Genomic DNA, 11,555 nt, shown 5'->3' on the forward strand with positions numbered 1-11,555 from the left:
GGAAGCCGCGTTTTAGCTGTTGGCATTGTGTGGGCAGGGTGTCCACCAGGGGTGGGCTCAAACACTCAAGTGGTGAATGGCGGTCTATGAGGATGCAGTCGGATTGCTGGAGGCAAGCCGCGAGGGCGGTGCGGAGTTCTTTGCATGAGGAGGGCATTTTGGGCGAAGCCCGATATGCAAGCGCAGCAGCGGAGCGATTCGGTGTGGCTCTGGGCCAGGGCGAGCAGTCGGTATGGCTCAAGGAAACGAGCACGAGGCACCCCACTGGAGGTGGCGAGCGAAGCGAGCTCTAGACTGAGGCCGTGCGGCCCGCAAGCAGCGCTTCCTAGGTAGGCGAGCGAGAGCGAGCTGTGCGCTCGCAGGCGAATAGAGTAATGCGGGCAGGAGTGAGGTATATGCCACAGGTCAGTCGTGAGAGGTGAGTTCGAGATGTCTGGCGAAGTGTGGCAGGATCTGGAGAGGTCTTGCGGAAGATGGTCTTGCTATGCCGTCGTGGATCTCGCAGGAACTTCTTGAACGAGAGTAAAACAGCTGTTGGAGTTGAGGTTGGAGTGACGAGTGCTCGCGGACGGTCAAACCTCGGCAGACGGGCGATTCACTGCCTGAGATTTGACGTTGCCTTGATTCTCCCTCCCGATCTTTTGCTTTCGATCAGTGCTCTTCTTGCCGCAGCTGCTGTCGACGCCTACGCGTCTGTCTTCATGGCATAGCGGTCCATCATGTCGTGATCAAGGCTTAGTAAATGCTTTCAACACGAACAGATAGAAACTAAGACACGAATGGTATTCAAGACCACTATGCATGGTTTGTACGCCATCATCATTCCGCGAATATCGACTGTGCTCGCTCTATCGCTGGACTTCATTTCTTGCTGTACAGGAGGTCATTGGGCAGCGTGGCAGCTACTGCCTCTCTACTCAATGCTGCAAAACGCCACATTCAAAACCACATCCTCATTACAAGCCCCGTCCAACGTATCCAGGTTTTCCTTCGCTACCCACTGAAGTGAGATTTGAAAAACGGCATCACACTCTCCAAATGCCGCTGCACCTCCTCCGCCTCCCTCTGCATCCCCTCCCGCTTCGCCTTCATCTCCTCAATCCCCTCCTTCAGCTCCCTATGCTGGCTAACCATCCTCTCATGCTCCCCCGCCATCCTCTCCTTCTCAATCCTCAACCCTTCCTTCTCCGCTTCATGCCGCCGTATATCCGCCATCAACGTCGCAAGCTCCTTCTCCTTTTGTCGGAGGTTCTGCCCGGATTTGGATGCGGAAAAGGACATATCGTCAATCTGCTGGCGAAGTTCTTGGTTCTGGCCTTCCATTTCCCGAAGGAGGTGTTTTGTCGTGTCTAACTCGGACTTGGTCTTGACGAGTTTGGACTCGGCATCGGCGTCGATCTTCGAGAGGGTGGATTCGAGGTCAGAGAGTTTGCGGTCTTTCAAGCTGATCTGGGACCGCAGACTCGAGAGTTGGGATTCGTAGTCTGCTTTCTGCTTGCGCTGTTCTTGCGCGTGGGTGCTGTCGGCTAGGCGGAGTTGGGCTTCGATGTCGGCGGTGTGACGGTCTTTTTGGGTCTGTTGGGTCTTGAGGGAGCGAAGTTCGGCTTCGAGTGTGGATAGCTTTTGCTGCGCGGACTCGGATTGTCGGACTTTGGCTTCGAGTTCTGACGTGTGCCGGTCTTTCTGACTTTGCTGGCTCTTCACAGCTCGAAGCTCCGTCTCCAGCGTTGACAGCCGCAAGTCCCTAGCTTTGGATGCTTCTTTCATGTCGAGGTCCTGCTGCATGAGCTTCTTGTCCTTGACACTGATCTGGCTTTTCAGACTCCTGATCTCTTGCTCTAGATGCTGGAACTTGTCTTCGTCCTGCTCCGCGCGGTCCAGTTCTCGCTCGAGCTTGTCGACTTGAGCTTGCAAGTCCTTCTTCTCTGATTCCAGTCGCGTTATGATCTGAGCAGCTTGCATTACTTGGTCTCGACGAGTGTTCATTTCTTCGTCGGAGGTCTTCTTGGCGTCGAGCGCCTCGTCCAGCTGATCCTCCAGTGCCTCCTGTTCTGTTATGGCTTCGGAAAGCTTTTCGGTCAGCTCTGCCTCTCGTTGTTGGAGGCGTTTGAAGATCTCCTCCTTGTCGAGTGCAAGTGCTCTTTCAGCTTCGAGTGTTTGCTGTATCGAATGAGCTTGCATTTCTGCCCGCCGCCGCTCCTCCTCGACCTTCTGTCGTTCAAGCTGATCTTGCCGCAGTTTGTCCTGCAAAGTCTCGATCCGCTCATCGCGCTTCTTGACTTCGTTTGCCGTCCTCGTCGCTCCCAGCAGCGGCTTCATCCGTATGAACAGTCGCCACCAGGGATTCGATTGGAGGTCTAGATAGACGTTGAGGTTGCGCTGGATCACTCTCGTCGCTTCCGCGCGGTATAACTGCTTGTATGCTATTCTCCGCTGCATGAAGCCGCGAGCGACAGATTGAAACCGGGACATTATCTCTCGGATCAGACTGTCGCGTTTCTCTTCGAGCTCAGCTAGCACACCCGCTCGGAAGAAGACCTTGGTAAGACCAACCCGGAAGTCTGCAGCATCCATCTTAAGGCAGCCCAGCATAATACGCGAGGCCTCTTGACCGCCAAGGTAGCCCTTTGGCATATTCTCACAGAGCACCTCATAGCGGCATCGAAACTCGGCGAATGTGAGACGGTTGGGGAATCCAGTCCTGGCTATTCGGATGCCTTCCAGAACACCATTGCATCTCAGCTGGTCCAGGACAAGTGGTGCCGTAAATTGCTTCGGCTTTTTCTTGTGGTTTGGCAGAATGCACCGCACGAAATGTGGTTGTGTGGAATGGAGTTGTCGCATGAGAGTAGCAAGCTGTTCCTTGTGCCGCTGAGCGACAGTCCTGAACAGTCCTCGCTTTACACGACTTCGTGGACTGAACGTGTCGTCTGTCTCATCAACACAATCGCTGAATAGTGTCGAAATGTGGTAGTCACGGGACCCGGCCAGTAGCCGCGTCAGGTTGTCGTTCAAGGGATCTTTGTTCTTTTCAAGCCAACCTTCCGTCGAGTATTCCACCTCGGCCGCATAGTGCGTGAGAATGAAACCTTGCCTCGTGCGTGCAGAAGCATACTTTGGTGTCTTCTTTTCCCATAACGAGTGCAGCTTCTCGGTAAACGACTTATCGGTAGCCTTGGGCATGACAGAGTCCTCGTCCAAGCATGAGAAGATACCGATCGGATTCGGCAACTCGATGAGATCGATTGTCGGCTGCAGATCCTTGCCGAAGTCGATGAAGGACCACTCGATTTGTTCCCTAGCATACTCCTCTTGTTCCAGCACAAACATGTAGTGGTTGAAGAACTGTTGCAGCTTCTCGTTGGTGTAATTGATGCAGAGCTGCTCGAATCCATTCGTCTCGAAGATCTCGAAACCAGCAATATCCAGAACGCCGATAAAGTGGTTGTCGTCGCTGGTCAAGCCGGCTCGATCTAGCTGAGAATTGATTTTCGAAACCAAGTCGCCGAAACCTCGTTCATAGATACCCTTGGCAAGCGCATCCAGGGCAAGTCGTACTTGCTCGGGAGTCTGGACCTTCTCGACCCATTCACGACCGGCCTTGACCTTTGGATGCAGCAGACCTCGAATGAACGGTTCGGTCTGCACACCAAGCAGACGACACGCCTTGTCGACCGATGCTTTCGCTTCTGGTGTCAAAGTCGCTTGATCTCCAGCACGGCTTTCTTGTCTCACAGTGACATTTCCGAGATGCAGGATGGCAGCTATCGTGCGGAAGATAGCCATCTGATCGTCCTGTGAAACATTCATGATGTGGAAGGCTTCTATCAGCGCGTTCCATTCGTCGCGGTCGGACACTCCACTGATTGTGTCGTTGCCCTGCCGTAAGTAATTGAAGTTCTCCACGTCCATATTCGAGATCAGTAGTGCCTCTCGCATCCTCTGGTCGGCACCTGCCAGCAGCTGGTAGAAGACATGGTACGTTCTCTCTTCGCGGCTAAGTTTCACGACTCGCGACTTCTCCAGCAGATACCAATCAATGAATGCTCCCGCGATCTGACCAGTCCGCGTGAACTGTATCCGGATGAATTTACCAAAACGCGACGAATTGTTATTGCGAACGGTCTGAGCATTGCCGAATGACTCTAGTATCGGGTTTGCTCTCAGGATCTGCTGTGAGAGATTCGATAGTTGCTTGCCAGGAGTCCGTCCAGTCAGTGGCGTGTCTGCATCAGTGGAAGCCACAGCGGCCAGGTACTGGATGACCTTCTTTGTGTTTTCTGTTTTGCCTGCGCCTGACTCGCCAGTCACGAGTATACTCTGGTTCTCCCCTTCGTCGACCAGTTTGCGGAATGCTTGGTCGGACACGGCGAATATGTGCGGTCTCGTGTCTTCACGCGTTTGTCCCTTGTACATGCGAACATAGTCGTTGCCGTATATCGGTAGCGGGCAGTATGGATTGATAGTAACCAAGAACAGTCCTGAATATGTGTAGATGAGATCCGCCTGGTATCGTGTATACAAGTTGTGAATCACCGAGGCCTCGTTCAGGTGCGTCAGCTCGGCCATATCGTCAGCTTTGTCGAATTTGGCAGGATTGACCTTGTCGAGGTCGTCGACATGAGTCTCAATCTGAGATCCATCGTCGAACTGAACCACGACATGGTCATTGGACAAGTCCTCCACGATCCAGCCGCGGACGAACGCCTTTTCAGGGTCCTTAACCCAAACATATCTCTTGCCGGAGAAGTCATTCTCGCCCTCGATCGAGGAGATCTTGTCCTCACTTTTCCTTATTTCATCTGATTTTATGAACTTGGGCGCGAATGTGCTCGAGATGCTGCCCTGCCGCTGTAGCGACTTATTTCGCAAATGTGAAGGCACTGAGCTTAGTGAGGTGCTCGGTGAGAAAGATTGCTGTCTATCGTGCCGCTGCACTGGTGTCGGCGAGTTTGTGTTATAGACCGCCGATCGTGGGCGCGAAGAGGGAGATAGTGGTGAAGCGAGCGACATGTCGAACGACTTGTGTGCTGGATGATTGGGCGATCCTCCATGAAACGACGACCGATCACTCTTCCTGACTTCGTGTATAAGCATCGCACATTACCATGTTTCGCTCGAAAGAAAAAGAAGCATCGACGGTGAGGTGTTGCAGCAGTGTGACGAGTCGTCTGCTGTAACTTGGTGGCAAGCTGAGCACGGTCCAGCACCGCGGTTCCAGGATCTGTTGATGTCAAGGGTGGAGTCCCGTTGCCGCGGTGATCGAAAGTTCTTGGCATGACGATGTTCTCCTCGACTGCCAGTGAATACATTCGCGATGATCGTCGTTGGCCATTATTGTGTCACTGACTAAAGCGACTACAATAGGCAATTTGCGCCATCATGTTTTATCAAGGCATCGAAGATTCCCTGACAGTCTCTTGAAGGATGCCACTCATGAACATGGGTGGTGATGTTGATAAGTGGAATTCGGAGTTGGAGGATTGGGTCATCCGGTCTGGCGAACACATTCGGCCAGCCAGGCCGGCGCGATGCATTACCACTCGCGTCATGCTTCGACAAGATGATGGATACTTGCGGCGCGGTACCTTATAGCGTGAGCCAGCCATCAGAGAAGTTGCTGACGATTAACGGAGGTCTTTATGGAAGAGACAAGAAAATTTGAGAATCGGAATTTTGTCAACCGGTCTCGCAAATATATCTCACTCAGCCGAAGACTTTTGCTATGAAAAGCAACACCTCAAGCTCCTTCCCGTCGACAGACAAACGTGTCATCCGGTCGTGCAGAATCTCTTCAAGTTTTAATTCCATCGAGCATCTGGAGGTGGTTTACCCGAGAAGCCACTATCTCAAGGAGCATACTGAAAGCAACAACATGCGTGGCGTTCGGGTATCGCTGGATTCATTCTTCATCTATCATTCGATGCGTCAATGGCCATTCCACTGATAGTTGTCTCCTACCCTACGCAGTCCAAGTCTTCATCCAACTCCCGACAAGTTTACTAATGTACCCATTCTGCCCCTGTTCAAGCATGACCTCCCGCGTCACACTGCCCACCACTGGTGCGTCGTGCACCGTTCTGCTCGTCTCGAAAGTCAAGCCGCTGCTCGTCGTCCGTGGCGTCTCTTTCTCGTTCGTCACAGCGGCTTGCGCCTTCCCATACTTCTCTTCCCAGAAGCTCAACAATTTGATGCTCGGGTTTCTTGCTGGGTCCTGGTCGCTTTCCCTCAACCTCCGCAACCACTCCTGCGGCGGTAAAACCTCGAATTCCGGAAGCAGGTTTGTTCTGCGCAATGCTGGAATGAAGTCGTGCGTCCAGTGGATCTTATGCGGGTTCAGCGTGTGGTACACCAACTCCGCCTCCCTCTTCCTTTTGCCATTGCAATCAGAACCACCATCAACACGAAATGCGAGGTCTGAGATCGCTTGGCCGCATACGTCGACCGGCAGCCAGCTGACCTCCTCGTCCAGCGCTGGCAAGCAGTCAACACCCTTGGCGAGGCACGACTGAACCATGAGGGAGACTGCTTCGGTCTCGTTCCACTTCCCCTTCGCAAGATCGCCGCTCAGCTGCCCGATCCTGAGCACTCTCGCCTCAAGCCCATGCTGTTGGTAGGTCACCATAGCGCGGTGCGTGATGTGCTCGCCGACGAGCTTGGATTTTCCATACCCTGTTCCCTGAGCGTGGCTTAAATCTGGGATGAGGGTTTCCCCTATCGAAGCCGCGTTCGTCGAGTCTTTGGGTGTGTTCGATCCGACAGAGACGGACGAGCAGAAGAAGAACTTTGCCGGCTGGGAGCGCTTGACGTTCAGGCAGAGTTGGAGAAGGTTATGCAGGCCCCGGAGGGCGGGACGGAAGGTCTGCAGCGGCACGGTGAAGTTCACTGGCCAGGCGCAGTGAATCACATGTGTCAGGTTGGTGAGGAGGTGGTTGTAGTGCGCTTCGGGAATTGCGAGGGTTGGGTTCGCGAACTCGCTTGGGAGGCAGACCAGGCGAGAGATTTGTGCCGCAGTGAGGGTGGTCCCACGGGAAGAGATCTGGGAGAGGACGCGGAGGTGCGCGTCGAGTTCGGATTTGGCGCGCACGAGGCAGTAGACTTGTCCAACGTTTGGGCGAGACAGCAGTGATGCTGCGATATATGCACCGAGACTGCCGGTGGCGCCGGTGAGGAGCACAGTTGCCTTGCCTGATGTTTCTGACAATGAGCTGCTCGGGGTGAATGGTGCGAAGACCGACAGCTCCTCAATCAGCGACTGCATCAAGCTGACATCGTCCGTCGCCTGCTTAACCTCGCCCGTGCGTAGGCTGTACAGATGGCGGGCTAGCGCGGCGACAGTACCTTTCTCGAACACGACGTTGCTGCTCATCTTCGAGGCGTTGGACCCAAGGTCGATCTCCTTACGGATGATGCTGTTTATGCGAGCTGTCTGAAGCGAGTCGACGCCCGCAGCGAATATGTCGGTCGTGGTTGCTGCTAGTGGTATGGAGAGTCGTGCGCGGAAGGTGTCTAGGAGGAAGTTCTCCAGTTCCGGCACTGATAATGTCTTGAGGTTTTCTGACGGAGTGGGTAAAGTATCCTCAAACGCTGCGTACGCAGCTTCGATCTGCGCCGCAAAAACCTGGTACATCTGTGCACGAATGAATGTGAACTTGTCTGTCTTCGGGTAGGCCGTTCCTGCTGGCATAGGAATGATCATCTCTTCCGGAATGCGAGAAAAGCTCTCTGCTGCCGCATTTGCATCGTCAATGGATGGCTTGATCCCAGCCAGGAGTTCAGCATCGGACATGTTTGCTGCAAGCTCACTGCGGAAGATGATGACGCCAGGAACGCTCTTCCCTGCGCCGAAGACAGCAGCTTGCTCGACGAGCGGGTCTTGTCGTATCCTGCCTTCTATGGGCAAGGGAAGGACTTTTTCTCCGTTCACAAGCGTCAGACGGTCGTCGGATCTGGCTAAGTATTTGTAGTAATTTGATTTGGCCGGGTCTGGGTGTCGAGTGAACAGATCTTTGGTGCGGAAGGAGTTTGGAGGGTTGTCGGAATTTGATGGTCCTTTAGATGGCAAGCCGTCCAGTCCCACGCATTCGAATACACCTGGTGAGACTTCGTCCATCAGGACGTGCTTGGCGATCGGGTACTCCAGTCGGCAGTAGTCCCAGTCTTTATCGGTATCGTAATTCCGGACCGAGCTCATGATGAAGCCTGTCTCAGTGCAGCCGTAGTTCGCCACAAGATTCACACCGTTCGCTACCAGCAGATCTCCCAAAGCATCCGGGCAAGCACTGCCAGCGTATAGAACGAGTTTGACCTTCCGTAGTTCCGCGAGGCCCTCGGGCCTTTCTGACATCAGCTTAAGAACGTATGGCACCACATTAAACAGATCCGGCCGAGCAACTGACATGCCTTCGATCAGGTTCTGTGTAGTGACCGGCAAAGCATAATTGCCCAAGAACATAGGTTTCTGTAGATATATTGCCCCTCCCAGCTCCATCAATGCGTGGCTGTGGAAGAGAGGCGAGACACAGAATGCTCGCATGCCAGGCTTCTTGACGAAGTTCGCCAGACACTGGTAGTTCGTGAGGAAGATGGGTTTGGGAAAGCCAGTGCTCCCCGAAGAATGGATGATCCAGCCAAGCTTATTTGTCTCCTTGAGCGGATCGGCGCCCTCTCGCTTGAACACAGGAGGGTTCTGGACATGACGGAAGTCTGGCCGTGTGATGAGAGGATACCGCTTGCATTCCCGAATCTTGGCAATATCCTGGCCCATTCGCTCGAATCCTGACGAAGTGATGAGTCTATCACAATTCGACAACTCCATCAAACGCGCGTATGCGTCGGCCGCCAGTCGCGTGGATAGAAAGAGCAAGCCATATCCCATCCGATTCATAGCCCATATTGTGACCACGATTTCGAGACTTGATGGTGACAGAACGGCAATTACGGGGGCTTCTGGGAGACTGGGGTCTGCTGGCTCAATGCCGCTGCTGATGTATTTCGCGACTGCTGCATCGACGAATCTATCCAGATCCTTTGGCGAGTACTCCTCGAAGTCGCTGGTGCCGTTGGGTGTGGCTGGATATGCAAGTATCGTACCATCGAATCCTTCCGCGATGTGTGATTTGAGTATGCCATCGATAGTATGGAACTTGGTCGGTGGTGGCCTCGGTGGTTGTTGTAATGTCTGCTTGGTGTTTGATGTAGTAAGAGTCGTCGCTGCAGGCGGCGGCAAGGTCTCGGTTATAGACATCTTGAGTACATCAGCCACTACCAGAGCCTGTTCCGATTATGAACCGAGCAGTTGCACAGCTGTCATTCACAATTGTAGCCCGCTTCTATGTTCCGATCTAATGTGTGAGCTCTTCCGCCGTCAAGCTGCTATTCAATTATGATATATTGACATGAATACGTCGACGTTGTTGCCATGAAATACCTCATCCGACGGAGTTGCCGTCGGCATAAAGCATCTTGTCAGGAACTGTGGAGAATCTTGGGAGTCATTTGCCGAGATCCGGGCTCGGAGTTGGCGCCTTGTCTGTCCGGCGCAGATCATGTGGAGGGTCGAAGTCAACCCAAGGAGTTCGTCAAAAGCTGCTCGAGTAGGACGCCGGGTGGCACGCCATCTAACAATCAAACAGGTGTGAAGGGCCTCAATCGTAAAGGTTCAACAAGTGCCCATGATCTTGTTTGCGAATGTATCAGAGTATAAATGCAGCATCCTGCTACCCGAACCCAGACGCGCTCGCTGTTGCTCCTGTTATGATTTGCTCCAGGCCCTGAGCTCGCTCCCGCCGGCCTCTTACACTCTAGTCTGCGATACGAAGCTCTCTCCGCTCGTCCAACTGCGGCTGCGACGGCTTCATGCTGTCTTCCACCCGTTTTCCGTCCTTTCTTCCTTACACATTGATAGCCTGATTCATTACAACCTGCTCAATCCGATGACTAAACCTCCCCGCTCCCCTCAAAGCCAGCATCTGCGCCTCACTAACCTTCAGCGTCATCTGCGGCAGAAACCACCTCAACCCCTCACTACACGGCGGCGTCGTCAAACTCCCCTTGTACGTCCAGTACTGCTGAACCATGCCCACTTCGTGGATCGCAAGTAAATGGTCCATTGGCACACCCGGCGTTCCCTCGACAGGTGGATTTGCGGGCGCGGGAATGGCCGCCGGGACTTGGGCGAAGAAGGCTGAGTGAGCGGTGACTGAGGGCTCGATGCGAATGCCGACTACGGAGGCGGGCTCGCCGGCTGCGTTGACGTGGACGAAGTGCATCTCGGCTGAGGAGGGTTGTCAGCTTGGGATCCCCTGTACGATGGAGGATGTGGACTCACCAGCAGATCTGACCCCATCAACCAAGTGCTCACTCGGAAAATGTATATGCCATCCACTCAAAAACACCGTCTGGTCATCGAATGTCATAGCTGGAAGCGTTGTGGGATCCTCATTGACCATATCGATATCAAAGGCCGGACCGAAGCCCCAGTTCTTGAACGTCCCCGTCGTGTTTGTCGTTGTCTGATAACCTGCAAAGGACGGTGGATGTGTGGTGGCCAAGCCTTGTGTTGAATGTACGCCGATGGGCGATTGAGATGTGCCGGTAAAGCATGTCAGGTATTCTAGCACACCACGTCAATGCTATACTGGACTGGTGGGAAAAGAGTGGCCACTAACCTGGCTTGATGGTATGCCAGTCAAATGAATTAACATATTCGAAGTCGATCTCCTCGGCCCGCCGTTGGAATCGTGTATCTCGACGAGCATGTGGATTAGAGTATGTGTTGCTTCGTCTCTGCATATGAAAGTTGCATGCTTGGGTTGCTGGTAGGACGGTCATCGCCAGGATGACCGTCGACAGAAGTGAAGGTACCATGTTGTTGGTATGTGTTGGTATGACGATGACGGTTTCGTGCTGGTGACTTGGACGCCGATGGCCAGCTGGTAGTGGTGCAGTCAACAGCAACCGAGATTATGTATATCGCAACTAAGGTATCCAAACGGCAAAGCAATGACGCGGTGTGGTGTATATGAAAGACAGTAAGAAACAGAAAAGCACGACTAGTATTGCGAGGGCTCCGGGAGGACACAAAGCCTCATATAGCAATTCGAAGCATTGAGCTTGGTCCGAACACCATTGCTTGGCCAGATGATGGGCATTGGCATTCTTCGCCTGGCGGACGCCATCGGTATTGAAGCGGTGTCCGATGTGTCGAGCATGTTCGTGTGGACGCGGCCTTCAGTCCTTGAGCAGTAGAACGCACCACCAGTATGGCCTGACAGCTTCGCTTGAGAATGCCAAGTGCCTCGTGAGGGTATCAAATACTGTAGGCTCGGTCGAGCAAGCTCCCGACTGCGGAAGCGCGCTGAATAGTGTGGTGTACAGTGGATGATTCAGTATCAGATTATTGAAACTGTGGACGACTGAAAGGACTCTTTTGGCAGTGGCCTCACTTCGCCTAATCCAGGGGGCTTGGAAGTCCAGACCAATCGGTAGCCGTTGAGCCTCGCTTAGTTCACTGCCGTCTTCAGCTTCTGGCAAAGCTCATCATTCGTGAGCAG

At 53.6% G+C, this 11,555-nt stretch overlaps 3 protein-coding genes across 3 annotated transcripts; all 3 read right to left on the reverse strand.

The window, feature by feature from the left end:
* Window positions 1–993: 993 nt before the first annotated feature.
* AB675_73 (Myosin type-2 heavy chain 1) lies at window positions 994–5,013 on the reverse strand (the record flags this gene model as incomplete). Its single annotated transcript, XM_018147766.1, has 1 exon — window positions 994–5,013. The coding sequence occupies one exon, from the start codon at window positions 5,011–5,013 to the stop codon at window positions 994–996; it is 4,020 nt and encodes a 1,339-aa protein (XP_017997707.1).
* Window positions 5,014–5,962: 949 nt separating this feature from the next.
* On the reverse strand, window positions 5,963–9,247 carry AB675_74 (Linear gramicidin synthase subunit D; the record flags this gene model as incomplete). The annotated part of the gene is made up of 1 exon (XM_018147872.1): window positions 5,963–9,247. The coding sequence occupies one exon, from the start codon at window positions 9,245–9,247 to the stop codon at window positions 5,963–5,965; it is 3,285 nt and encodes a 1,094-aa protein (XP_017997748.1).
* Window positions 9,248–9,893: 646 nt separating this feature from the next.
* Window positions 9,894–10,869, reverse strand: AB675_75 (Alpha carbonic anhydrase 3; the record flags this gene model as incomplete). Its single annotated transcript, XM_018147981.1, has 3 exons — window positions 9,894–10,276; window positions 10,331–10,615; window positions 10,671–10,869. 3 exons carry the CDS (start codon window positions 10,867–10,869, stop codon window positions 9,894–9,896), a joined length of 867 nt encoding a protein of 288 aa, XP_017997686.1.
* Between the last annotated feature and the right edge of the window lie 686 nt (window positions 10,870–11,555).

This window comes from Cyphellophora attinorum, assembly GCF_001299255.1.
Source record: "Cyphellophora attinorum strain CBS 131958 chromosome Unknown Contig22, whole genome shotgun sequence".
Taxonomy (NCBI): domain Eukaryota; kingdom Fungi; phylum Ascomycota; class Eurotiomycetes; order Chaetothyriales; family Cyphellophoraceae; genus Cyphellophora; species Cyphellophora attinorum.